Source organism: Carettochelys insculpta, chromosome 1, assembly GCF_033958435.1.
Source record: "Carettochelys insculpta isolate YL-2023 chromosome 1, ASM3395843v1, whole genome shotgun sequence".
In the NCBI taxonomy this organism is placed as follows: Eukaryota; Metazoa; Chordata; order Testudines; family Carettochelyidae; genus Carettochelys; species Carettochelys insculpta.
Window position 1 is genome coordinate 355,647,462 of NC_134137.1, and position 26,125 is coordinate 355,673,586.

The 26,125-nt window shown below is 42.3% G+C and overlaps 2 protein-coding genes across 6 annotated transcripts in view; one reads left to right on the forward strand and one right to left on the reverse strand.

Moving 5' to 3' along the window:
• DNAJC2 (DnaJ heat shock protein family (Hsp40) member C2) overlaps nucleotides 1-4,799 on the forward strand; it is a 32,584-nt gene extending 27,785 nt beyond the window's left edge. For 2 of the 4 annotated variants that reach the window (XM_075016926.1, XM_075016944.1), the window contains exons 15-18: nucleotides 1,030-1,137; nucleotides 1,746-1,900; nucleotides 3,052-3,122; nucleotides 4,087-4,799. In XM_075016926.1, the coding sequence (XP_074873027.1) occupies nucleotides 1,030-1,137; nucleotides 1,746-1,900; nucleotides 3,052-3,122; nucleotides 4,087-4,111 (359 nt within the window). In that variant the 3' untranslated portion in view covers nucleotides 4,112-4,799. Of the gene's footprint in view, nucleotides 1-1,029; nucleotides 1,138-1,745; nucleotides 1,901-3,051; nucleotides 3,191-4,086 lie in introns of those variants that run through there. The other 2 variants (XM_075016935.1, XR_012648517.1) reach the window with 2 other exon arrangements.
• On the reverse strand, nucleotides 3,146-14,547 carry PMPCB (peptidase, mitochondrial processing subunit beta). 2 transcript variants are annotated; one of them, XM_075016960.1, is made up of 13 exons: nucleotides 14,414-14,547; nucleotides 12,768-12,908; nucleotides 12,253-12,339; nucleotides 11,407-11,536; nucleotides 10,200-10,398; nucleotides 9,773-9,852; nucleotides 8,966-9,078; nucleotides 8,360-8,503; nucleotides 7,580-7,740; nucleotides 5,003-5,088; nucleotides 4,835-4,923; nucleotides 3,605-3,676; nucleotides 3,146-3,508 (listed from the first exon to the last, which is right to left on the reverse strand). In XM_075016960.1, exons 1-13 carry the CDS (start codon nucleotides 14,510-14,512, stop codon nucleotides 3,431-3,433), a joined length of 1,479 nt encoding a protein of 492 aa, XP_074873061.1. In that variant the 5' UTR covers nucleotides 14,513-14,547; the 3' UTR covers nucleotides 3,146-3,430. The 2 variants fall into 2 exon arrangements, with proteins under 2 accessions (XP_074873061.1, XP_074873069.1); XM_075016968.1 differs by having other exon boundaries at nucleotides 3,148-3,508; nucleotides 3,601-3,676.
• Between the last annotated feature and the right edge of the window lie 11,578 nt (nucleotides 14,548-26,125).

The window sequence follows — 26,125 nt, forward strand, 5'->3', positions numbered from 1 at the left end:
GGGCCAGGAGCACCAGTGGCTGCCTCTTCCCTGGGGCTGAGAGTGCCCCCTGTATTTGCAAAAATCAACATTCGTGAGGGTTCTAGACACAGAACTGTCATGAATGTTGAGACCCTACTGTATTTAAAGGAGTTTCTCAATCACTTTGTACCAAGCCACATGCCAGGACAAGAGCAAGCCTTAAAATGAGGGACAATATCCTGATTATCTGCTCATAGAACTATTAGTATGGATAACGCTTAAAAGATTTAGAGCCTCATCCTTCAGTCATTGCTTACTTCCACTGTAGCCAAGCGGGATTAGGGGTATAGGATCAGGCCCCAGGTGACCTGGACAACCTCTTTTATGGTAGACTCTCAAAATGAGACTACGGCCGTGTCTACACGTGCCCCGAACTTCGAAATGGCCATGCAAATGGCCATTTCGAAGTTTACTAATGAAGCGCTGAAATGCATATTCAGCGCTTCATTAGCATGCGGGCAGCCGTGGCACTTCGAAATTGACGCGCCTTGCCACCGCGCGGCGCGTCCAGATGGGGCTCCTTTTCGAAAGGACCCCGCCTACTTCGAAGTCCCCTTATTCCCATCAGCTGATGGGAATAAGGGGACTTCGAAGTAGGCGGGGTCCTTTCGAAAAGGAGCCCCATCTGGACGCGGCGCTGAGGCGCGTCAATTTCGAAGCGCCGCTGCCGCCCGCATGCTAATGAAGCGCTGAATATGCATTTCAGCGCTTCATTAGTAAACTTTGAAATGGCCATTTGCATGGCCATTTCGAAGTTTGGGGCACGTGTTGACGTAGCCCATGACTGAAGCTTTTGGATACATCATTTGGGTGAATATAAATCTCACCAAGTTTACATTTAACAACCCTTATTGCTAACCTCTGAAATGCAACATTACATGCACATTCAGAATATCTGAATGCTAGCTTTAGGCTAATCTGCTGTATGATATTAGGCATTATGTATTTTTAAGCCTTCCAGTGTGATCTCTGGTCTTTGTTGATGAAATGAACCTATGTTGTCCCCAGACCCTCATCAAAAGGACGACATAAACAAGAAAGCTTTTGATAAGTTTAAAAAAGAATATGGAGTGGTACCTCAGGCAGAGAGTGCTGCACCTTCACAGCGATTTGAAGGTAAGGCTGAAAGAACTATTTTCAGCCCTTCACAAACAATTATGTGCCTGTAGTTATCCTTGATAAAAGATAGTGGCCCAAATTCTGCCATTGGCTGTCTGCAGCAGTAGCCAGCACATGCATAGTTCTGTGAGTGCAGAATGTGTGTTGGCCTGGGACACTTTCCCATTTGTGGCAGCTGATTCAGTTCAGATTGTGGGGGTTGGGAGGGGAGAGTGTCTCCTATCAATTTTTCTCATTTCCTCTAAAGCAACCCAGCCAATAAAGCCACACAGTCAGGGACTGTGGGGTACAAGAAATCCACTACAGGGGTAGAGCAGGTAGGTGCACTTTCCAAAGATGAACTTGGCTTGCACAGAACTCCATCTGCCCTGGACACTTCTTTTCCTGTGTTCGGAGGAGCTGATTCACTTCTTTAGTGAAGTGCAAAAGGAAGAGGATTCTCCAGTGGTCTAGGCACAAGTTTCTTGGGCATATGAATTTCTTAGCAATGTTCTCGCTGACTCATCCCACTGCAAGAGCAAAATTTAGGGGATTTGGGGCTGAACACTTCAATAGTTGAGCACTATTCTCTTTCATCAGTGTTTTTTTTTTTTTTAATAAAACAGGATCATTCACAGATTCATCCCCATGGACTACAGAAGAACAAAAACTTTTAGAACAGGCTTTGAAGACATACCCCATAAATACTCCGGAAAGGTGGGAAAAAATAGCAGAAGTTGTACCAGGCCGCTCAAAAAAAGACTGTATGAAACGTTATAAGGTACAAAATACTCTTTGTCTTCATCCTGTAATTATGTGGTTAGCTTGCAGCAAGATCTGGTCTCGACCATTGCCAGAGCTGCTCTTCCCTCCAGAAAAACAAGTAGAAAATATTAAGGGTAGTCCCAGGTTGTGGGAAAGACAATGTAAGTGAGGTAGTTTTTTAGTGGATCGACTTCTGTTTGTGGAAAGGACAAGTTTTTGAGTTTCAGAGCTTTCACTCATGTTTGGGGAACAACTAGAGCATCTGTGGTAAATACAATTTGGAAGTGTGAAACAAGGGGTTCATACATACCGAAAGAGACTGCTTAAAGTTATTTGGGCAGCTAAGGTATGTTACAAATTGTTATGGGGTGCCATTAAGAAACCAATTTGTAAAATCTTAGTGCCTGCCAACCCTTAACTGACCACTGCATTAAATGGTCTCCTAAAGCTTGTATTCAGCTTAAGCTATATCAATACTTCAAATACTATCGCAGCAGTGCTTCAGCACAGACTCTCGTTACAGCAGTCAGAGTGGTTCTTCAGTTGCCCTAACTAAGTACAGCTTGATCATCTGAAAACCAGGACTCTCTTGTCCAGCAGGATCAGATGTTCCTAGGTCACAGAGCCTTGGCAGCCAGGTCTTGTGGGGCAGGAGCTACGGCTGGAAGCACTGCTGGGGCCATGTGCTGAACCAGGGAGGTCCAACAAATAAGTCAGTTGGAGAGTTCTGACTATGTCAACATGGGCAGGGTGGGGGAGAGAGACACAGGTTGGCTTAACTACCTCATTCAGGGATGTAGATTTTTCATTCCCTTAAAACATAGCTGGTTTGACTTAACTTTTTAGCGCAGCCCTGTTCTAACACTCTGTACACCTTCCCATGAAGGCTCGGTGATGCTTGAAACTTGGTCAAGAAAAAAATATTAACAGATCTTGTCTCTCAATTTAAGATTAACAAGCATGAGCGTGTTAACCCACTAATGAAAGCAAGAAGTTAGTGAACTGAGCTGCATAGGAATGGGAGCTCTAGTAATTATATTGACTTCGGATATTAGGCTTTGATTTTTCAAGAATTTTCAGGCCTTGACTATCTAAAATCCTATTTTGGTTGGCAGAGTTAAGTCACCATATCGGTTAAATATACAAATTTTTTTTTTCACTCTCCAGGAACTTGTTGAAATGGTAAAAGCAAAGAAAGCTGCCCAAGAACAAGTGCTGAATGCAGCTAAAGCAAAGAAGTGAGACTCAGTGACAATCTTTGTTGTGTTCAGTTTTATAATAAAAATGCAAATACTGTACATGCTTTTATTCTTTAGACAAATATACATATTAGACTTATTTACGTGTAACTTTCTGAAATTAGTTTCTCCAAATACAAGGGTCAGACCTTGTTGCTTGTCAATTACATACAATGAGAAATTTTCAAGGTGACATGTAGTTTTTGGACACTTGAATTTGTTTCCTGTGGTGTGTGTGTGGTTTTGAAGATGAAAAAAAATTGTCTACGTGCCTTGTGACAAATGTTTTAGTGATTCTAAAGGAGTTCTCATGCTGTATTCCTAAGCACGTAGCCAGTACATGCCGCTACGGATTCTGTTATAATCTGGGAGTTGTTCAATCGGACCTGGGGGGGAGGAAAAAAAAAGCTAGTCAAGACATCCATTTAAGTTTCCGGCTTGGTATGAGGAGGAAAATTGGGAGAAGGAATAATCTTACCCACAGCAGCAATGGCAGGGCTCTTATCATAAATGTACTTTGTACAAATTTCTCTTATACTCTGGGTATCAATAGCCTGAAAAATGTTTTAAGAAAGGTAAGGTTATAGACTTTTGCTAGAAAATATTAAGAGCCCACATCTGAATTATAATACAATGGCTTCACAGCTAATCTCAAATGCTAAATTAGCTACCCTGTCTTTAGAGAGTAGCCATTCTTAACCCGTGGGCTGCTTATGGCCCACTCAGCACTCACCGCGCTAGTATATAGATTCTGTGAATGTGGCCTGCAATAGCCTGAAAACCACTGTTTTAGAGGGCTAGTAAATGTTCAGGCAACATTTAAACCAGGTGTGGCCAACACTACAGACACTCCAAACAGCCTATGACAGGTCAGCAACCTGTGGCGCCAGAGCTACATGACCCATTTTTGGCTCCAGAGGTTGCAGCTACTTAAACCAACTGAATTTAGTTTTTTTTGTTTAAGCGGCGGCAGCCTCCAGAGCCACTGAGCAGTCAGCTGCAGTGGGGAGCCCCAGAAGAGGAAGCTGGCAGGACAGAGCTGCATGTGCTGCACATGGGTGAAGTGAGTGGGACAGCTGGGGAGAGGGGTGGATGAGTCTGCCCCTGTCAGAACTGTGCAGCCCACCGCGAAGGAGGCAGCGGGGAGGTGGTGGCAGCAGCTGCTGAGGAGCTGCATGTGCTGAGGCCAGTTAATCCTGGGGATGGCAGGGGAAAAGCTTGGGGCTAGAGGGTGGATTTGGGGACTGAGATAGGAGTAACAACTTTTTAACTGGTAGAAGTCATTGTGTGTGCACTGTTCTTAAAATAGGGGTGACAAGGAGTATGGTTTGTTATTTATTAAGGACTGTCACATTCACATGCATTGCAGCTCCTGAAGTATTGATTTTGTAACTGAATTTGAAAAAATGGAACTTGCTATTTTGGTTGCAGACCCCTGGTATGATGATGATCTCAAGATCAGGAGTGCATGCCAGGGTCTGGGGCTTAAGCCCCACCACCCATCTGCAAAGCAAAACCCTGAACTCCCCCCCTCTCCCACACTCCTGTCTGATAGGGAGAAAAGGGGGGCTCCACAATCCATGCATTTACAATTAATGAGGCTTATGGAGCTCATGAGTTGCTGTTTGGACACCCTTACTCTATGCAGATAAGTGGCTAGCTGGCACATTAACAGTCTTCATTTAAAAATGCACGACACATGCACAGCTTACTTCAATTCTTGCTTCAAGTTCAGGAATTGGAATTCTGCGATTGTAACACAACATCTGTCTCCCAATATCCTCACAGATGGGGGTGGACCCTAATAAAGGCAAAAAACACTCAACTTATCAACACATTTGATTAGAATAAAAAAACAAACAAACCAATTTTAACCTTACCATCAAGTTGTAACAGCATATTTGTTTTTAAAAGGTTCTTGGCTCGCGCTACTTCACTTTCAGTAACACTTGTGCACAGTCTTATCCTGAAAGACAGTTTAACACACCAGTAAAAAATGTAATAGTTTAAGCAAACACGAACACCATGATGTAGGGCATGTGCACAGTGCTAAGACACTAATACCAGCATGTTGAATAGTAAGAAAGAGAGAGAGAGCCATGTTCGTCTGTATTGTAACAAAACAAACCAGCAGTCATGTAGCACTTTAAAGACGAACAAAATATTAGGTGATGAGCTGTCCCATGAAAGCTCATCATGTAATAAATTATTTTTAGTCTTCAAAGTGTTACATAACTGCTAGTTTGTTTTCTTACAATACTAGCATGGTATTTCTAGAGAGCAGGGCTGGTGATATTCTCAGCATATGTATCTGCAAGATTAAGATGGAAGAAGCTTGCCAAGGGGAAAAGAGAAATGGGATTTAAGGGTATATCATTTGAATCGGAGGAAACTCTCTAATGGCTCCAGCTACTTACAGTTGAAAGTCTTCACACGAAGACTGAGAAAACCATGTCACTTAATTCTAAACATCAGTGATACGACTTTTCTGGAGTACTATACTTGGGCAGTTGTTTGTAATCAGATGTGTGTGCCCTAGGGAGTACATGGATGTCTTCTGGTGGGGTACATCAATTCATCTAGATACTTTTACTTTTATAGCAGACTACATAAAAAGCCCTAGCAGAGTTACAAACTAAAATGTCATAGTAACATTATACTGCTCAACATGCTATATATGGAAGTACAGTGTTTATATTCCAGTTGATTTTAAGACAAAATGGCTGTGTCTGCAACACAAAAATAACTTGGAAGTTGCTTACTCTGAAGTACAACTTTGATGTTCGAAGCAGGGTGTTGTAGACGCTGAAGTTAAACTTCACAGTAGGACACTACTCAATTCCTGGAAATGGAGTAAGGACTTCAAAGTTGGGCTCCCTACTTCGAAGTTAACTTCAAAGTAAGGGAAAATGGGTGTAGACTCTGCACACATTTTCCCTTACTTCGTATTTTTGTATTGTAGACACAGCCATTTTGTCTTAAAATCAACTGAAATATAAACACTGTACTTCCATATATAGCATATTGAGCAATAAAATGTTAGTGACATTTCAGTTAGTTAGTTCCTAACTTTGACGTGATCTTCAAAGCTAGTTCCTAGTGTAGACGTACCCAATGAGAAAGGAAGCCATTGTTCAGTAATAGCATGCTGAGATACTTGTATTTTTACATCTAATTTTGTAAGCAAGTAGTTGTTAATCAAGGTAAAACTTGGGCATACATAAGACAGATCACACTCCTAAAAGGAGTACAGGAGTCTGGAAAGTTTGAGAGCCACTACTCTAGGAAACAATTCCTTACTGCAGGTGCAGGGACAGGTATTAAAGAGATTTACAAACTCTGGGCTGCACAGTGCTTGCTGGTCACATGGGACTAAATGAGCCCTTCCACTGCACAATGCTCAGTTCCATTTTACACACTGTATTATGACGCTAATGCTACTTGTTCCACTGAATCACTTGTAGTTGTCACAGACTTCAAGTAACTAGGTGTGGGGAGCACAAGAGGGGAAAGATTCCACAAAAACCTCTCCAAGATGTACCCCAGCCTAAGGGAGGGGGGGAAAAAATCTTGCAAAATATCCTAGAAGTGTTCCCCTCTGACTTGAATTTTATCTGTGACTCATGAAGTCCAGTTGTACTCTGCCAGTTAGGAGATACGTACTCTGGTGTAAATACAATGATCTACAGAGACCCCATACTACACGATTCCCTGGCCTAGTTTCAGAAGAGTCTTTGCACAATGGCATGCATTGGGTTTCATTTAGTTACAAAGTAATTACTATAATTTTACCACTCAAGGCAGGTGCAGTAAAAGATATTACTATCCCCGTCTTTTGTCTCTACATTTTCACTGGCAGTGATTAGAACTTAAGTACCAAATGAATGTCTAATTGATCATTTGCTTGTGCAACCAGCCATCATTCATGCAGTAATGGTGTTTGAAGTTACGTAATTGTGTTTCTCTGAAAACGTAAACTAAAGGCAACCAGTTCTATATGCTCTCTAATAAATGAACCGCAATTACACTTAGATAAGATAAAATGGACCTTACTTAGCTTGAATCTGATGTCAGATAATCCTTGTAATCTCCTGCTGCCAGAGAGCTTCATTTTTAAATCAAATGGCTACTACTGGCATTTCACACCAGATTCCATCACTCCTATTCTCGCCCAATAGTACCTTGCTCTTCAAGCAAATCATCTGCTTTCATTGGAGCTACTTCTAGTGCAAGATACAATCAGGATGAAGCAAAGGGGGGCGGGGAGGTGGGGGGGAACACTGGCTTCTTCGAAGCAAATATCGCAAGCATCTGGATTTTGTTTACTTGTTCTTTCCCTACAAATATGCACTGTGATAAACACAAACCCAGAACACTTTTTTGAGGAGGCTGCCATTTTTAAAATAGCCAGTATTCAACCAAATATAAGCTACATTGAGAAACCCATGTTTTCGTACCATTCTCTCTGAACAAAGTGCATCATGTCCTGTACAGTGGATGGTTCACAAACCATGTAGAGCCCCCACAGGCCAGTATCAGTATAGCAGGTGTTAAAAGACTGGAAGCTATGACACAGGTTGCCATGGCAAGTGATCTGGGCGAGCTTGCTGGATAAATTCTGTTGACACAAGAATATATATTTTAGGATTTCACAATTTGGGGTTCTTAAACATCTTTTTCCACCATCAAACTCATCCATTACTATTTAAGGTGTGACAGATTGAGTAGCTTCTTCCAAAGCCAACAATACTGAATGAGAATGGAACTTTTGTAAAGGACAGGCAGCTTCCTACCCTAAATATAAGCTCTCGCTTTCCAAGTGACAGCCTGAACTTGTCTTTTTGGGGAAAAAAAAAAAAAAAAGTCCTAAAAAACAGCTAGTAAGATTCCAAGGGAGGGAACAGCTAACTGGGCTACTCATTGCATACTCCCCTGGATCCTATTTGGCTTTTCCTCAGTTGTTTTCACTACAGGTTGCTGGGCTGTATAAGGGCTCTTCCACTCTGGTGGCTCAGTGTGCCATTCCTTAAATGCACCTGCACCCAAATCCTCATATTGCAAATAGCAAATGAATGCATTTATGGACCACTCTGCTCGATTTTCATTTTTTTTTAAAATGCCAACATATACCCAAGTAACTCAATTCCACCCCAGGCAAACCGGCATTTGTGAGGTGTTCTGATCCTGGCAAATAATTCAATTAAACATCTCTTACTGGTATAAACAAGTTCACTCACCACTCCTCCTCCAAAGGAACGATCCCAATTGCCTATCAGAGTATTTGCTACCATTAGGGGAATTGTATCTGGATGAGACCAACCAACTGCTTCAACAGCTATTGCGATGTGTGCCAAAGGCATCTTGTCATCTCTTATTCGAATCTGATACAATGTAACAAAAATGTTAACTCCAGATGTAATGCAGCAAACTACCGTAACGTGTGCGTTTATTCAAATGCAGGAAACTTTAAAAAAAAACAGTGCAACATTCAAAAAGCTTGACTTAATCCCCGTAATTAAGCTTCTTCACACATAGCACATGACTAAATAAAGACATAGGAAGGCTGAGGGATTTGTCAGTTGGGCAGAGATGGGCACAGAACCCACAACTCCTGAATTCTCGGCCTCCATGGTAACCTTTAAAAATCCTTTCCCAGAAGTATGTCAAATGAACATTTTCAAGGCTGGAGAGCATCTATAGATCCTATTACCATCAGTGGGAGTGATCAGTGCTTAGCTAAAAACTCTGATCACACCAGACCATTTATTTAATATTACTTGTTACTTGGTGTTTGTTGTTGATCTCATTAACCAGAAAGGGCAAAAAGAAATCTCACTACTTACCTCACTACCTGTGAATTTGCAAGAAGGCAAAGCTGGCATTCCTGCTTCCTGAGCTGACGGTAAGTTACCAAAATGAATATTTGCTAAATCAAGCAATTCATGATGAGACACTCCTGAAAAAGAGAGAATTTCATGTAGAGCAGTTTTTAAAAAACTTGTCATCTAAGAAAATTGTTTCACTTCACAGAAGTTAAAAAGCTTCAACCAAGATACCGGAGTTACAACACTCCACCATAACCCTTAGTTCTCTCCCAACTTCATTACGGTACATTTCTGATCACCCTCCCCTCATTCCACTTTATCAAATACCACCGTTAAAATCTTCATCCCTTTTCCCTTCAACTTCCTTCGCTTGCCTCCTCTATGTTACACAGCACCAAATATGAGCTCTTTGCTCTCAATTTCAAAGCCCTACATAATCTGACCCAATCTTTCTATTTTTATTTTTCTCCCTCTCCCGTTCTGAATGCCATCTCCTTCCTACATTTGTGTCTTTGTGCTCTCAGTCACATTGTCCTCTTACAACTTGGCACAGCCTCTCAGTGTAAAGCCAAACCCCCTGGTATCCTAAAAGATACATTTAAGGCTGTCCCTGGAAGACAGCTTAGAGAAAAGGCCAATGGATAAGATGCAAGACATGGCAGAAATTTTGTAAAGAACTTTAAGGGCTCACAATACACTTCTATGACCAATTAAACAGATGATAAATCATATTCCTATGATCTCAGTACTATCCCAACAAAATTAAAATGCTTTGTTTTTTAATTTACTTCCAAGTATTTGCTGTGATTTATGTCTCATATTTACCTCCTGCAGCAGCCAGCACCATTCTGGGTCCTTTATAATGTGTTGTTATGTACTCCACCAAATCATTGCGATTTATGGATCTGTAACAATGAAGGAAAAATGACTACATCTCCTGTCAGCATAGGGAGTGTCTACACTTAAGTGTTGCAGCAATGCCACTGCAGTGTTTTACATGTAAAAAAGAGTTCAAAAAAACATAAAAGCTTCAGTTTGCTTTGGACACCATTACAAATGGGTAAGATTAAGAGTAAGATATTCAGGGGAAATTCCATCTACAATTCCATTCTGTGCAACCCCCCAAACTCTTCATATGGCATAAAGAGAACAGAAAATATACTATTTATCTTAAAAGATAAATATTGTTTTCAAATATTGTGAAGAAATCATGAAATTAAGACAAAGATAAAATAGAAGCAGGAGGATTTACTTGATGTTTTCAGTGGGTCCTAAGATTGTAAATCCCAGTGTGGTGTTCTGATAAGCCGTGGAATGAAGATAGTCAAAGACAACTTCCTGCAAATTGGTTTCAACTTCCTGCATCTCTCGAAGGATAACTCCACGCTCCCGCTCAATCTCAGCTTCCCCCAGTGTACTGTTCTGTATGATGTCAGCAAGAATCTCCACAGCTAGTTGCAAACACAAAGAGATGCAGGGCAAGTGTGCTTCATCAACAACTGAACTTTCAACTGATTATAGTGTAATCAAATGACCTACATAAATATCTGCTGTAAGTGGGCAGAACCAGTAACATAGAATACAGGTTGAACCTCTCTAATCCAGAACTCTCTCACCCAGCAACATCTGTAATCCGGCATGATTTTAGTTAGCTAGATGACCACTTATCAAGTGTGTGGCCAAGTTTTCCACGTTGCAATAAAATTTGCATGAAAGCCACCTCTCCTTGCTCTCATTGTTCTGTGCTGTTAGCTGTAATTTATCCTTAAATGTCTTCCAAGAGCTCAGTAAACAGTGGAAGTGTTGATAATGTGCTAGACAATACTGACCTCCCATCACCTGGCAAATTCTCTTGTTCAGCACTGGTCATGTACTGAGGTACCAGACAAGAGACATTCAACCTGCATCAAAAGAAGTATTTAACAATAAATTGTTTTTCTCTTCTTGCAAGCTTCTTTTCCACAGCATGTTTAGAGACAAACTGCTTAAGTTAACTACAATACAACTATCCAGGGACCTACCATACATTCCCAAGTTCAAACACAGAGCAGGGGCATAGAGTGCCCAGGATACATTGGAGGTTCACTTTACAGATTGAAAAAAGTTCCCTCAGGAGGACAAGGAAGCCAAAGTAGGCACGTAGTCTGCAAACCTGCATCTCTTAGAGATCTGCAGTGAGGTGAGCATTTCACATCTTTACCCTCAAGTGACAGTCACTTGGTCCCCATGGGAAGTGCCAAGAACAGGCAGTGATGACATGCTCCTCCAAACCTGCTAAGCCTTCCTTCCCATGGAGCTCCAGAAGGGGGCTGTCAAGAAAGGGAGGTGAGAAAACACACTGTTCTCCCATGTCTGCTTCTTTAGAAGGTTGTCAGCTCATTTAATTCTTTGTTGCTCCCCTCCTCACAATTTTTAGGAAGGATGCTCCTTCAGAAATTCTGCAGGACAGGAGCAGTTACCTCTTGGCAAGTCCTTTGAGAAAGCCTTTGCATAATACACAGTTTGTTCTCTGGATGTATAGGCATTAAGATGAGCTCCCATGTTTTCAATCTCTAGTTCCAGGTCTAACTGAGATCTCTTTCTCGTCCCCTGAAATTAAAGAAAAAAATTTACTTGCACTCTGGAACATACCTATCCACAAAGTCGTTTTTTACAAATGGGGAACAGAAAGCATGTTTGAGCTTCTCTAAAGATGCTCAAAATATGGATTTGAGCACAAGAAAAACAAATGGATGGGGGGTAGGCGGACGTGCAGAAGGCTGCACTTCAGGTTTCAGCCACAGTGGATCAGTTCAAGATTTAAACATAGTGTCAGAAATATGGAAGGAAGGTTGCATAATACCTGACTTAGGCTGGTGGCATTTCGACTGAACCTCAGTAAACACTCGGATTGTTAATTTTCAGATGCTGAAATAACATGCAGAACTAATTCCTGGAAACTAACAGATCTATCATTATTGAATTCTTCCTGTCAAACTTTTTTTGTTTTATTTTTGTTTCAACTAGACTGAAATTTTTCTTTCAGGCAATTCGTTTTTTACCCTACAGCAGCACATGCAAGTATACAACTGAAATCATACAGATCTGTTTTGAAATCCTGGCAACTTTGCCACTGACTTCAATGAGGCCAAGATTTCATCTTTTTTTCCCCATTTATTTTGTACAAAAAATGTTCAAATTACTTGTATTTTTCTGATAATTTGGAAATGTGACAAACTGAAATCAGTTGTAAAGAATCTCCACAGTTAACCTTAAAGATCGGTAAACAATTTTAGTAACATTTGAAAACTAGTTTTAATACTAACCTTGAAAGCCATATGCTCCAGGAAGTGAGCTGTTCCATTGTTTTTCTCATTTTCATACCTGCTTCCAGCATCAATCCAAAGACCAACCTTATTAAAAAAAAATATTAAACTTACTATCTAAAAGAAGACTGCATCGGTATTGTTTTGCTGGTTTCTTCGACTAAGATTTTATTGTTTATTAATACATTGTATATGGATTTTTTAAAGCAACTAGTGATTTGGATGCCCCATTTTTTGGGTAAATTAATTTGCATTTAAAAGGGCCCAATTTTCAGAAACTGCTGAACACACACACACTCTATAAAAATCTGATCGCTTTATAAACTATCGGTTCTGGCATCCAAAATGACTAGTTGCTTTTGAAAGGCTTAGCTCCACCTTCACACAAACTTCTGTTCATTATTTACAAAATTTTGTTAATTGCTTCTGCTAAATACTCTAATAAATCTAATTTGGCAATGTAATGAAATACATTTATATGTTAAAGAAAAAAAAATAATTCACAAGCTACCTACTGTGCACGTTGAGAGTCCAGAATCTTCAGAAGCTACTCTCAGGCCATTTTCCAGAGAAGACACCTTAGTCTCAGGAACATTTAAGACTACTTGAGGTGCTGCCTTGGTGGCTCTGAATCTGCTTGTCCCAAGTTGTATGGACTTGGGGAAAGAAGAAGAAGCAGCAGCAGCAACCATTAGTTGTATATGGCAGATACTATCCTATGATGCTTGTCAGGAAAGAATACTCCAGGACTTAAAGTATGAATTTATTTTTCTTTTGCAAAATTAGCATTGCTTCGGTGGCAACTGCTCCTCTCACAAGTGTGCCAACTCTACCCAGAAAGAAGGCAGGAAGGGGCATAAAATGGACTGATCTGCACTTTTAATGCAATGTTTATTGCACTAGCCAGGGCTGTGAGAAACCTGGATCCAATTCAAGCCACTTAGTCTTTTGTGCCTCAGTTCCCCATGTGTAAAACGGGGATAGTAGTATGTAAAAACATTAAAGACTGAGATACTTGGATACTATATAGAAGAGCTAGGAAATCAACCTACAATGCCAGCGCATGAAAACTACAGAACCCATAAGATGCTCCATTTTCTGCTGCTCTAGAGCAGTGTTTCTCAACCAGTGGGATGTGTACCTTTGAGGGTACACCAAGGGGTACATCAGCTCCTCTAGTTATCTGCCTAGTTTTACAAGAAACTGCATAAAAAAACACTAGTAAAGTCAATATACTTTAAAAGTTCATTCAGACAATGACTTGTTTCTACTGCTTCATATGCCTTACACTGAGGCATAAGTAGAATATTTCTATTCCAATTCATTTATTGGATAATAAGATGGTAGGTCAGCCAATTTCAGTAGTAGTCTTCTGTGATATTTTTGCATTTTTTTGAGTAGTTTTTAAGTGAGGTGTAACCTGCTGGTATGCAAAATACATATGACTCCTGAAAAAGTACAGTAATCTGGAAAGGTTGAATAGCACTTGTTTCAGACCTCAGATTACCTTAGAACCATGTTTCTCAACGGGTGATATGCCCCCCTTAGAGGTACGCAAGGCAAGTCTGGGGGTATGTGTAATTTCTAAAAAGGGGTACTTCATTAAAAAAAGGGTGAGAAACGCTGCTCAAAAGGTCCCTGCCAGTTCTGTGAACAGCCCACAACTGCCAAGCAACATAACCGATGACTTGCAAACATCCCAGCTAGCCGGTCAGCCCCAGGAGGACAGTCACACCTACAGCACGTGGGGTGGGTCTGTGCACTTTCCATCACACAGCGGGGCCCCAAGACAACCCGACAGCACTAACATTACAGCGCCAACGTGCAGTGCAGCCAGTGGTTAACAGCGCTAAGACTACCGTTCCCGGCATGCAGTACGGCCCCAGGCCACTCTAACAACGCGGACCACCACACCCGGCGTGTAGCTCCATACCCGCACAGTGCAATAACTACAGCTCCCAGCGCGCGGCGTAGCCAGGCAACCTCGATAAGATGGACAAGGGCCGGGTCTCCGCGTGCAGTGCGTCCCATAAAACAACAGTTCCCAAGGTGCACTGCGCGAAGGGGACGCATTGCCGGCTGCCTGTTGCCGGGCCGGCGCGTTGGGAGCCCAAGCAGCACTCCCCGCCCCCCCACATGTGCCGCGATCCTTGCCACTCACCCGGTGCGCTGGTGTGGCGCCCCGCGCGAGGCGGCGGCCAGGCCAGGCCCAGAGGAGCCGTCCGGCCGCCAAACTACCCGCTCTCAGCGCTGCCGCCATCTTAGAGACGAGCCGGGGTCACTCTCTTGTCGCGTGGATTTCCGGCCGGAGCGTGGCAGGGGGAGGCGGGTGTTTGGTCGCCTGGGCTCCGCCTCCCATTGCGGGTAGAACACAGAGAGAGCGAGCGAGCGTTACCAACGCCACTAGAGGGCAGTGCAGCCTCACACCTTCCCGCTCCCTGGGTTATCTTAATTTTTGAGAACAAGAAGTCTTGTGGCACCTTACAGACTAACAGATATTTTGGAGCATAAGCTTTCGTGGGCAGAGGCCTACTTCATCAGATGCCTGAGTGGGGGGGAAGGGTTTCAGAGGGATATTTAAAGAGTGGGGGGGTGGGCAGAGCTGACAAGGTCTGTTCAGGAACGTGCGTGAGGAGAAAGTCACAAAGCTCCACCACCATTTGTGCCTCAGTTTCATCAGGGATAATGTTCTTAACAGCTTGGAGTCCATCTCCATGTGGGATATTGGTGTAAAGGGCCTCTACATCCATGGTGGCCAGGATGGTGTTTTCAGGAAGGTCACCAATGGATTGTAGTTTCCTGAGGAAGTTGGTGGTATCTCAAAGCTGGGGGAGCTGGTAGCATACCTAACACCAACTATACCATCAGGGGCTCCTTTCCCTGCACATCTACTAATATAATATATGCCATCATGTGCCAGCAATGCCCCACTGCAAATTACATTGGCCAAACTGGACAGTTTCTCTGTAAAAGAATAAATGGACATAAATCAGACATCAGGTGCAGTAATGTACAGAAGGCTGTGGGGGAACACTTCAGTCTCCCTGGACACTCAGTGGCAGATTTAAGGGTGACAGTCCTGAAACAAAAAAATTTCAAAAATCAAATGGAGGGAGAAATCTCTCAGCTGCAATTTATTTGCAAATTTGACTCCATTAACCATGGATTAAACAGAGACTGGGAGTAGCTTGCAGCTTATAAAGGCAGTTTCTCTGGTCTGGATGCTAATGTCTCCCCATTAGACTCTGACAAAAGCTCACTTCCCCCTGTCTGATGTGACTTGTTTTTTCCTCTTTTGATAAGTAGTATTGATAACGGGCCATTTCTACCTTGCTGAATAGATCTTGTCAGCTCTGGCCCTCCCTTTTACTGGGACCCCACTCTTTAAATACCCCTCTGAAACCACCCCCCACTCATGCATCTGATGAAGCGGGTCTTTGCCCATGAAAGCTTATGCTCCAAAATATCTGTTAGTCTGTAAGGTGCCACAAGACTTCTTTAACAGCAATGAAGGGTCCTGTGGCACCTTAGAGACTAACAGAAAAGTTTTGAGTATGAGCTTTCGTGAGCACAGACTCACTTCATCAGATGCTGGTCTTGGAAATCTGCAGGGCCAGGTATAAATAAGCCAGAGCAAGGGTGGGGATAACAAGGTTAGCTTAGTCAGCAAGGGTGAGGCTTACTACCAGCAGTTGATCTGGAGGTGTGAATACCAAGGGAGGGGAAGCTGCTTTTGTATTTCGCCAGCCATTCACAGTCTTTGTTTAAGCCTGAGCTGAGGGTGTCAAATTTGCAGATGAATTGTAGCTCAGAAATTTCTCTTTGGAGTCTGGTCGTGAATTTTTTTTTGCTGTAGGATAGCTACTTTTAAGTCTGCTACTGTGTGGCCTGGGAGATTGAAGTGCTCTCCTACGGGTTTTTGTATGTTACCATTTCTGATATCTGATTTGTGTGCGTTTATTCTTTTACATAGAGACTGTCCAGTTTGTCCGATGTATATAGCAGAGGGGCATTGCTGGCACATGATGGCATAAATTATATTGGTAGATGTGCAGCTGAATGAACCCAGGATGGTGTGGCTGATCTGGTTAGGTCCTGTAATGGTGTTGCTGGTGTAGATACGTGGGCAGAGCTGGCAACGAGGTTTGTTGCATGGATGGGTCCCTGAGTTAGAGTGACTGCAGTGCTGTGTATAGTTGCTGGTTAGGATTTGCATCAGGTTGGCAGGTTGTCTGTGGGCAAGGACTGGTCTGCCTCCCAAGGCCTGTGAAAGTGGGAGATCATTGTCCAGGATGGGTTGTAAATCCCTGATGATGCGCTGTAGAGGTTTTAGCTCAGGACTGTAGGTGATGGCTAGTGGTGTTCTGTTGGTTTCTCTCTTGGGCTTGTCCTGTAGTAAGAGGCTTCGTGGCACACGTCTGGCTCTGTTGATCTGTTTTCTCACTTCCTCAGGTGGGTAATGCAGTTTCAAGAATGCTTGGTAGAGATCCTGTTGGTATTTGTCTCTGTCAGAGGGGTTGGAGCAAATGCGGTTATATCTTAGTGCTTGGCTGTAGACAATGGATCGTGTGGTGTGTCTGGGATGGAAGCTGGAGGCATGAAGGTAGGCGTAGCGGTCAGTGGGTTTACGGTACAGGGTGGTATTGATGTGGCCATTGTGTATTAGCACCATGGTGTCCAGGAAATGGATCTCCTGTGTGGACCATTCCAGGCTGAGGTTGATGTTGGGGTGGAAGTTGTTGAAGTCCTGGTGGAATTCCTCCAGAGTCTCCTTCCCATGGGTCCAGATGATGAAGATGTCATCAATGTAGTGTAAGTAGAGATGGGGTGTTAGTGGACGAGAGCTAAGGAAGCGCTGTTCCAGGCCAGCCATGAAAATATAGGCATATTGAGGGGCCATGCGGGTACCCAGAGCTGTGCCGCTGATTTGAAGGTATATATCGTCGCCACCTCCAGATCAACTGCTGGTAGTAAGCCTCACCCTTGCTGACTGAGCTAACCTTGTTATCCCCACCCTTGCTCTGGCTTATTTATACCTGGCCCTGCAGATTTCCAAGACCAGCATCTGATGAAGTGAGTCTGTGCTCACGAAAGCTCATGCTCAAAACTTTGCTGTTAGTCTATAAGGTGCCACAGGACCCTTCGTTGCTTTTACAGATCCAGACTAACACGGCTACCCCTCCGATACTTGACAAGACTTCTTGTTGTTCTCAAAGCTACAGACTAACATGGCTACCTCTCTGATACTTAATTTTTGATTATCTGATCTGGTCCCTTCCCAGTTCCATTTGGCAAACAGCGTTTGCTGTATAGTAGGTAAAATATTCTATTTTAATATTTTAAACCATTAAGAGGAACAACTGCTTAGTCCAGACGGAAATAACCTCTCCAGTTTTCAAGGTCAAAGTGTCTCCTCCTTGTGTTCAATGAGACAATTTAACAGCATGTGACAAGCAGGTGATGTTCTTTTGCCACAAGAAAAAAAATGAAAAGAATTTTCATCCAAATCCATTTATGATTTCAGAAACGAGCATATTTAATTATAATGGGGTTTTCTGACAGAAAATGGTTTCAATTAAAAATTTCCCACCATCTCAGTTCCTGGGTTCTCTCAGGAGGGTTGGTTGGTGGTTAGAACAAGTGTGAGAATTGTTTGCTTTTCTCTTTGGCTGTGCCATCATCTTGCTGTGTGAGCTGGGGTGGGTCGTTTCCCTTTTGTGTACCTCAAGCTATGTCTACACTAGAAGGTTTTTTCAACAAAGCTGCCATTTTGTCAACAAAACCCAGGGAGTGTCCAGATTCACAAGGCATTCTGTTGACAGTAAACTGACAGAATGCAGCACTTTTTTCAGCAGTTTTATTTCACTCCCCACAAGGTATAAGACCTCTGTCAACAGAGATCTATTGACAGAAAGCGGTTCTGCACTTTCCAGGGGGCCCTCTGTTGACAGACAGGGCATCTGGGACACCAGGCAGCCCTGTCTGCTGTGCTTCGAACTGGCCATTTCCTGGAGAGAGGGGCAGGGCAGACTGTCAGCAGAGCAATTTGGCCACCATCTGTTGACAAGTTTCGTGGGAAGATATCTTTAGGCAAAAACAAATCGCTGTAATCCAGGCATAGCCTCAGGGTCCCAGTCTGTCAAATGGGAAGAGGGACACTCCTCTAACTTATGGCAGTGGTTTGTCTAAGTGAGATAATGGAAATAAGAAATGGTCAGGGACAAATTTTAACCATTGGTTCCTGGCTCATTTTTAGTGGCTTTAACTAGCCAGGTGCTGTACATATACCTTTTCTGAGATCCTAGAAAAAAAGTATCTTCATATCCATTAACAAGTTAGTATTTGTCTTTAGAACAGGAATAAAGAGGACCCAGGGACATACAGATTAATCAGCCTCACTTTGATACCTCGGAAGTTACTGGAATAAATTATTACACCAATAAGCACCTAATGCTACAATTATTACAAATTATTAGTTTGTAAGTACTTAAAGTTGTAAGGACTAGTAAAGTAAGAAAAATAATTCCAAATTAATCAAATTTCCTCCTTGTTAGGGTCCCTGGCCTAATGGATGCCTGAAAGCAATAGACGTGATATATCATGGTGTTAATAAATAAGGCTTTTGACACAGCCCCAAATGAGTTTCATAAATTTAATCTGGGTCTGAAAGAATTTTCTCCTGTACAGCCCCTGACTTGTTAAGGCCACTAAAAATGAGCCAGGAACCAAGGGTCAAAATTTGTCCCTGACTATTTCTTATTTCTCTAGATAGGACATTTTGGAAAATTGATCATTTTTTTCTGATTTGTACTCCTTGATTACTGTTTTTGGTTCCCTGTGCCTTAAATGTTGAGTCTGTTCTGGTATGGCTATGGTCTGAAGAAGTGGGTCTGTCCCACGAACACTGACCTAATAAATTATTTTGCTAGTCTTTAAAGTGCTACTTGACTGCTTTTTGTTTGGATAGTATATAGACAAGCATGGCTCCCTCTCTGTTACTATTAACACGCAAGGCACTACATTTAGCCGTTTGGAATGGAGATCCATCAACTACATGAAAAAACTCACCCATATCCAAACAGACATCATCTTTCTCTCCAAATGCAAGAAAATGGACATTGTACCCAAGGGACTGACAGTGGAAAAACCCATTATAATCAATGTACTACACTGACTACAGCGAGCATCTATGGAACACACTCTCTAAGAAACTGAGGAACCACTTGATCAAAATCCTTTACAATAAACAAAAGATGATCAAAAATGAACTCTGTGAACTTGAAATGATCATCAACAAAGAGGCATCCATGCAAGACCCCACAGTATGAGGCTTTACCAGTGCTAGACAAGAAATTTATAAAACACACTTCCACGTTCTACAAAACAGAAAAGAGAATAAATTTTCTACATTAATTCATACCTCAGGATTCTTCAACCACAATAACAACAGCTCAGCTAACAATATTGTTAACCTTTCAAGCTACCAACTCAGCCCAGCAGAGGAGTTTCTCTTATCCTGGGGTCTTTCCTTCTGCCCTACTTGCTCCATGAACTTAACACAATTATGTGGTGACCTTGAAGCCTTCTTTCGCCGCCTCTGTCTAAAGGAATTTTTCCAGCACACCTATGAACAACAGTCTGATTCTCTTGACCCCCCCTACCAACAACAATAGAAGAAGAACTCTATGTGGACTGCCCCTGAGGATCATAGTGAAAGTCTGGATTTCTACATACAATGCTTCCGCAACCGTGCCCAGGCTGACATTATACACAAACAATGCCTAATGAGACACAATCTCAACTATGCTGAACACCATGCTGTCCACAGTCTCAAAAATAACCCAGACATCATAATCAAACCAGCTGACAAAGGTGGGTGCTGTTGTCATCATGCATAAGTCAGACTATGAACAGGAGGCAGCCAGACAACTCTCCAACACTACATTTTACAGACCTCTCTCCGCTGATCCCGCTTTGGAATTCCAAAGGAAATTACAACTACTTAAGGAACTCCCTGCTGCTACTCGGGACCTTATTCACTCAGACACACCATCTGAGCCCCAGCCTGGATTATTCTACTTACTTCCCAAAATCCACAAACCTGGAAACCCTGGATGCCCTATCATTTTGAGTATTGGCGCCCTTACCACTGGACTATCCAGTTACGTGGACTCCCTCCTCAAACCCTATGCCACCAACGCTCCCGGCTATCTCTGAGATACCACCAACTTCCTGAGGAAATTACAAACCATTGGAAAAGTTCCTGATAACGCCATCCTTGCCACAATGGATGTAGAGGCTCTGTACACTAATATTCCACATAAAGACGGATTACAAGCAATCAGGAACACCATCCCTGATGTCACCACAGCCAATCTGGCGTCCGACCTCTGTAACTTTGTTCTCACCCACAATTATTTCCTGGACGCTACAGTACTAATCAAGGATGGCCTGATCAGAACCACACTGTACTGAAAACCCACTGATTGCTATACTTACCTACACCCTTCTAGCTTCCATACTGCACACATAACTAGATCCATTGTTTACAGTCAAGCTCTTAGATACAATCGCATTTGCTCTGATCCAACTGACAGAGACCAAAAACTACAAGATCTTTACCAAATATTCATAAACCTGAATTACCCACCAGGAGAAGTGAAAAAACAAATCAACAGGGCCAGATGAATACCCAGAGGCCAGCTACTCCAAGATCGGCCCAAAAAAGCCAAGAACAGAACTCCACTTCTCATCACCTACAGGCCCCAACTCAAACCACTGCAACGAATTATTAAAGACCTACAACCTATCCTTAATCAGGATGCCACACTCCAGAAGGCCCAAGGTGATATGCCTGTTCTCTCCTACAGACCACCTCCCAATCTTATGAGGATCCTCACGAACAGCCACAGTCTATACCCCAGGAATACCAGTCCTGGAACCTTTCTTTGCAACAAAGGCCGCTGCCAGCTTTGTCCACATATCTTCTCTGGAAATACCATCACTGGACCTAACCAGGTTACTTACAGAATCACGGGCACTTTCTCATGCTCCTCAACTAACATCATATATGCCATGATGTGCCAACAATGCCCAGATGCTTTGTATATTGGACAGACTTCTAACTCCCTTAGACAAAGGTTAATAGGCACAAAACAGACATCAAAACACTCCAGATCCACAAACCAGTTAGTCAACATTTTAATGGAGTGCACCATTCTGTTAATGACATAAGAGTATGCGTGTTACTGAAAAAAAAATTTTGCACCGCTAGTCAAAGGGAAACAGCAGAGCTGTCTTTTATATTCAAACTCGGCACATTAACACATGGTTTGAACTGGGATGGGAATTTTCTGAGTCACTACAGGGGCTCGTCTGCATACTTGGCTTAATCTAATTCTTGACCTTCCCAGCTCCCACCCTCCACTCTCTGATTTGCTCACCTTGATCATTTTTTTCTGATTTGTCCTCCTTGATTACTGTTTTTGGTTCTCTGTGCCTTAAATATTGAGCCTGTTCTGGTCTGGCTATGGTCTGAAGAAGTGGGTCTGTCCCACGAAAGCTCACCTAATAAATTATTTTGCTAGTCTTTAAAGCGCTACTTGACTGCTTTTTTGTTTTGATAAAATACGTTGGCATTCAATACTTTGAAACAACCCTTTCTCTTTCACAAAGTGTGTTGAGGCCCGTGCATCAAGGCAGTGTATGGAGACCCCTCTTCCCATGCCCTAAGGTGCCATCAGCCACAGAGAATGAGCAGCAGAAAGCCTCTCAGGCCCCACTGTGTTGCTGATGGCAGAAGCCCCTTGGGGATTTTTAAGGTACTCAGGGTGGGAGGGTGGAAGGCCAGGTGTGGCAGGGGAACACTTGAGGGAGGGAGCACCCCCACCCCCTGGAGCCACTGCCAGAAGGGGTGCTCCAGATAAGTTTTAGAAATGCTTGGAAATTTAATTACCCACTGGGAGAATCAAGAACAGACTGATGGGGTCAGACAACTACCCAGAAACCAGCTACTTCTAGATACAGTAATCCCTCAAAATGCACGATTTTGAGTTGCACTTAACTCACCTTAACACAAGTTACGCACAACTCAAAATCCCATCCCCCCTGGCTCTGGCTCAACCTCCACAGCCCTGGTTCAAACCCCCTACATGGCCTGGCTCACCCCCACATGGCTCCAGCTTATCATCCGCTGCCCCCCACGTGGCTCTTAATAGAGATAGCAGTTACCTTATGCACTGCAAAGACAGTGTCTCCATCTTTGATGTTTGTAGTGATCTCAAGCTATTAACTTAACAGATATTTGGAGTAAGTAATTTTCTTCCCCGCCCTTCGCCCCCCTCAGCTTTTATTTAATTTCTTTCTATCTCTCTGTTATATTCATCATGCCAGTTCATTTTCAGCACTATTTTCAGATCTGAAGAAGTGGGTCTGCCCCATGAAAGCTCGTTACCTAATAAATTATTTTGTTAGTCTTTAAAGTACTACATGACTGCTTTTTTGTTTTATGATGACACAGACTAACACGGCTACCTCTCTGTAACTATTTCAAAATAGGTGCTATTCCACACAGAATAAGGTTTACCAATTTTCAAATAAGCCTTTGAAATTATTTTGAAATATTGGTTTGTGTATGTAGTAGGATCGTTATTTCAAAATAACGGCTTCTCCAGACTGGTTTAACTTGTTCCTTCTCTCAGTATTCATAGCAAGAGTTAAATAATTGAGAGCCTCCTATCAATTTAAATGCTCAGAGCTGAAATCAGTTGTGGCAGGCCTATATTTCTGCCCTGCCTGCGAGAAACTAAAAATCACTTAAGAACTAAAATCACTTGAGGTGAGGTGGTGTTTCTACCCAACCTGAAAAGAGCTGAAAATTAGTATGAGATTAATGTGCAGAGGTCAGAGCAGACACACAAGGGACAGCAGAAGGTGATTAACAGTAAACTAGCAAGCAAGTGGCTGGTGAGGGCTGAGAAGCACAACAAGCAACCAGCAAGGCAGCTGGAGTGGTGAGCAGGTCGCCAGCAGGAGCAGCAAGCAAGGTGGCTGGCAGAAAGAGGTGGCAAGCAAATGCCCAAGTTTCAGGGCAAGTGATATACATGCATAACCACCCCCTCCAGCCAGGGTGGGAGTTAAACTGTACAGATCCACCTCTGAACTCTGTGTATGCACTGGGTAAGCACAGTAACTGTGAGTGGGGTGCCGAGAAGGGTTAGGTGCATAGGACTTTTGGGTTGCTGGAATTAAGAATCTAGGGGGAAAGAACACTACCCAGCCTACTTAGGCGGGTGGCGGGAGAGAGTCTTCTGCTGGTGGTTTATGCATATAAACCTGTTTTCCTAAATTAATACCAAGTTACTTATCTCTTTTATTAAAGTTTCTTTCCTCCACTCAGAGTCTGTGCTTGTGAATGCAGAAGAAATTCTTTCACCACCAGTGAAAGCAGTGATCTAGCATTGCACTTAAAGAGTATGGTGAAATACTAGTGCTTGAAATTGCTTTGGATGGAGCAAAGCAAGCAATGTTCAAATGAGTCTAAAACCACAGGTTGAACAAATGAATGTTTCTTGCAGAAGAGATTTTTGTGAATAAAAGGACCTACTGAATGTATAAATCACTTATCCTTTATAGAGACTGTGTTGTGTAACTTTACATATCTTTGCACAGCTATTCATTAGCCTCCAGTTAATTCAGTTTTGTATTTATAGGTTGTCTTCCAGATAAGTAATACTTTTTCTTTCCCATGGTTAATCAGAGGGTAGCCACTGCATAGGCTGATAGACCATTGACATGGATCCTTTGTGCTCTGGTGTTGTGAGGAAGTCTGTTTAAGTACAAGATAAGGACTGTTGGCTCAGCCTATAATACCATTTCTGTTGCTCATTAAAAGAGCTTTCTCTCTTACAGATGGTGATTAGGAATTTAATTTAGGGAGTATTAAACTGTACTGTCTTCATGCTCCTCTACTTCTCATAGATATTAGCAAGCCAAATAATAAAAAAGAGACCTGTCATATTTAGCACCAAACAACTCACTACTTGAAGTGCTACGGCTTTTCTTGTGCTTATAAACAGAAGTAGTCACTAAGAAAAAAAAGAGGGAAATGAAAAGACTCATTTTGATTTAGCAGCTGAATAAGAAGTCACTATGGGAATATTCATATGTTTCATAAAAATAAAGCAATGTCCAGTGATGTTTAGGGGGCTGCTGTAAAATAATCCTACTAGCAATGAGCACCTTTTTGCTTTTCTTCAAGGGAGGCAGCCTTGTAAAGTGATCTTTTCTTACCTCTAGCTACAGTGACGTACTCAGATGGGTGGCACCCGAATCTCTCCTGAGTGGCTGCCCACCCACTCAGCTTACAGGAAACACTGATGTTGTTCCCTGTCTATGACATGTCAATCAAATTATTTAAGAGTTACACTAACGTGAGATCAGAATTTGGACCACAATCTTCCTCAGGACAGCCATTATTCTTTTTCTTCTGCTCAGCCAGTGAAGGGATGCTCAACAGAAGTACAGTCAGTATCCTTTCCTGAAAGAGTGAAATAAAGAAGACAGGACTTCCCTGGGATGTAAAGGCTGTTAATGTCAGTTGTAAAATCCTCCCCACCCCCTGCAATAGAGTAAATGTATAGTACAATACAAGTCCTATATCCAGATAATCAAGACATTTTGGGGAAGGTCTTTCCTGTTCTCTTGGTCTGTGTCTACACTTGCATTCCTCTTTTGAAAGAGGAATGCAAATGAGGGAAATTGAAAAATGCAAATAAGGTGCAGATTTACATATCGGACACCTCATTTGCATATTCTTACTTCAAAATAGCTTCTTTCAAAAAGAGAAAACCACTGTAGACACTGCTCTTTCGAAAGTAAACCCCATCTTTTTTATGGGAAAAAGGATTCTTTCAAAGATGGGGTTTACTTTTGAAAGAGCAGTGTCTACACTGGTTTTCTTCTTTCAAAAGAAGCTATTCTGAAATAAGAATATGCAAATGAGGGGCCAGATAGGTAAATCTATGTCTCATTTGCATTTTCAATTTCCCTCATTTGCATACCTCTCTGGAAAGAGAAATGCAAGTGTAGACACAGCCTTAAAGTCTTACTACTTATCTCGTTTCTTAAGGCAGCTGTGCATTCTCAGTCTCTTATAGCCTAATCTCCATTTGTCCCCATTTGCCTTTTGCTGAATTGTTGAATCATGAGCAATAGCCAAAAGAGTAATGTTACCCTGTTTTGATCCAAGTGATTAACCAATACCCAGAACTTTGCAGGTAGTTTCAGTTAGGAAGAGAAAACTCTTGATAGAGTCAGGCATTTCTTTGGGGCAATCTGGTTTATTTTGGAAAAAATATACAAAGCCCTGTTTTGCCAAACAGCAAGACTTAAACAAAAGGATATTGTAAGCAAAGTGTGAGCAGGATATGAAGGAATGGGAAAGAAACCCTTTGTGTGTGGCTTAACAGAGATCTCAATTATTTTACACATTACAAGGGCAATTTCCTCACCTTTGATATTCGCAGCAATGGCACCCATCCCACTTAAATGAATTTACTTCTTCCACTGATCCTATTAATGACAGATGACCTCCTCTCCACGTTTTTTTCCTCCTCCTTCCTTCTTCTCTTCCCTGGTATGTAAACCCTGGATTCTTATTATCTGCTCCAATCTGATGAAGTGCATCTTAGCCACAAAAGCTCATTGTGTTAGTCTTTAAGGTGCCACAGGACTGTGAGTTTGCTCCTGTGTGCTTCAATGTGCTAGACAGTCAGTGGACATGGTGGTGCTTTGCTTATTATAATCAATTTGGTTAGTGTGATAAATACAAGAATTGTGAAATGTGATCAGCCATTCTTGCAATTATTGGGGG